This window comes from Aplysia californica, unplaced genomic scaffold, assembly GCF_000002075.1.
Source record: "Aplysia californica isolate F4 #8 unplaced genomic scaffold, AplCal3.0 scaffold00055, whole genome shotgun sequence".
In the NCBI taxonomy this organism is placed as follows: Eukaryota; Metazoa; Mollusca; class Gastropoda; order Aplysiida; family Aplysiidae; genus Aplysia; species Aplysia californica.
The window spans coordinates 1,392,322-1,393,675 of record NW_004797325.1 but is presented as its reverse complement, the minus strand read 5'-3'; the positions used below and the strand labels follow the sequence as shown (position 1 = coordinate 1,393,675).

General features: G+C 39.6%; 1 protein-coding gene across 1 annotated transcript in view; it reads left to right on the top strand.

The window, feature by feature from the left end:
- Window positions 1–1,354, top strand: part of LOC101845073 (rhomboid-related protein 2) — a gene marked incomplete in the record, with an annotated part of 21,219 nt that overhangs the window by 16,665 nt on the left and 3,200 nt on the right. The window contains 1 exon segment of the mRNA XM_013079538.2: window positions 1,077–1,177. Within this exon segment, the coding sequence (XP_012934992.2) occupies window positions 1,077–1,177 (101 nt within the window).

Sequence of the window (1,354 nt, the reverse complement as noted above, 5' to 3'; positions counted from 1 at the left end):
CTCTCTCTCTCTCTCTCTCTCTCTCTCTCTCTCTCTCTCTCTCTCTCTTTTTCATTTTCTTTCAGATAAGCGCATAGATACATACGCACACACATACCAATATATGCACACACTCACACACATGCATACACTTGTTCACTTGTTTACAGCATCATTTGGACCATCAGAAAAACAATAAAACATTTTGCTAGACTGGCAGATAGACCAGAAAAGAAAAAAAGTACATGTATGCAGTACTAGGTGATATTGAAAAGGTGAATAAATTCCTTTGTTGTGGGAAAGATAGCAAGCATGCCTATTAACATATTGTATTCAAGATAAAATGCCATTTCATTTGGGGGTTCTGAAACATGAACACCTTGCCTTTATAAAGGCCAAAAACTGCATGTGAGCATTTGGTTATATGGTTTCATATGTAAAGAAAAGACAGAAAGTAAGACAGACAGATAGACGGTGGTGATGTATGTATGTGTTATGATGTGTTATGTGTGTGTGTATGTGTGTGTGCACTTACGTACATATGTGCGTGCGTGCGTTTGTGTGTGTGTGTGCGTGTGTATATGTGTATGTATGTGCATGTGTGGGTGTGTGTACTTGGCCATGTGTGTGTGTGTGTATTTGTATGTGTGTGTGTGTGTGTGTGTGTGTGTGTGTGTGTGTCTGTGTGTGTGTGCATATTTGTGTGTGCATGTGTGTGTGTTTATGTTTGTGTGTGTCTTTACTTGCACACTTTTGTGTTGGGAATATAATCATTCTTTCTTTGAATTTTTACTTAATTGTAAGTTTTTCAGTGTCTGTGACATGTATTCTTCAAGCTTATTGACATTACCCGATAACACATCTTTCCCATTTTATTTCTCAGTGGGTGGTTGGCGGGTGCTCTGGTGTGGTTTGCTTCTTCTTTCCCATCGATGCAAACATCTACCGTCCTTATCGCCCCTTCTTCTTTTTTCTGTTTATTACTAACTCTTTTGTAACACCTCTTATCTTTGGCGCTTATATTATTATGACCTTATTGTGTTGCAAATGCCGTAAAAATCTTACTAAAACGAAAACATTTTATTTCTCATGTGCAGCGTCTCTAGGTCACAGTGTCTGTGATCGTTATTATGGTCTGGCTGGGGCGGCCGGCGGATGTTACGCTGTGCTTGCTGCTCATGTTTTATCCATGATAATGGTAAGTTTTTTTTCATTTTCTAGAGACTGCCGTGGCTGCTGACATATCAGTGTGGGTGGTTGGCGGGTGCTCTGGTGTGGTTTGCTTCTTCTTTCCTATGAAACATTTATCATCCTTATCTCCCCTTCTTCTTTTTCATGTTTGTTACTCTCTTGTGACACCACTAATCTTCTGGCA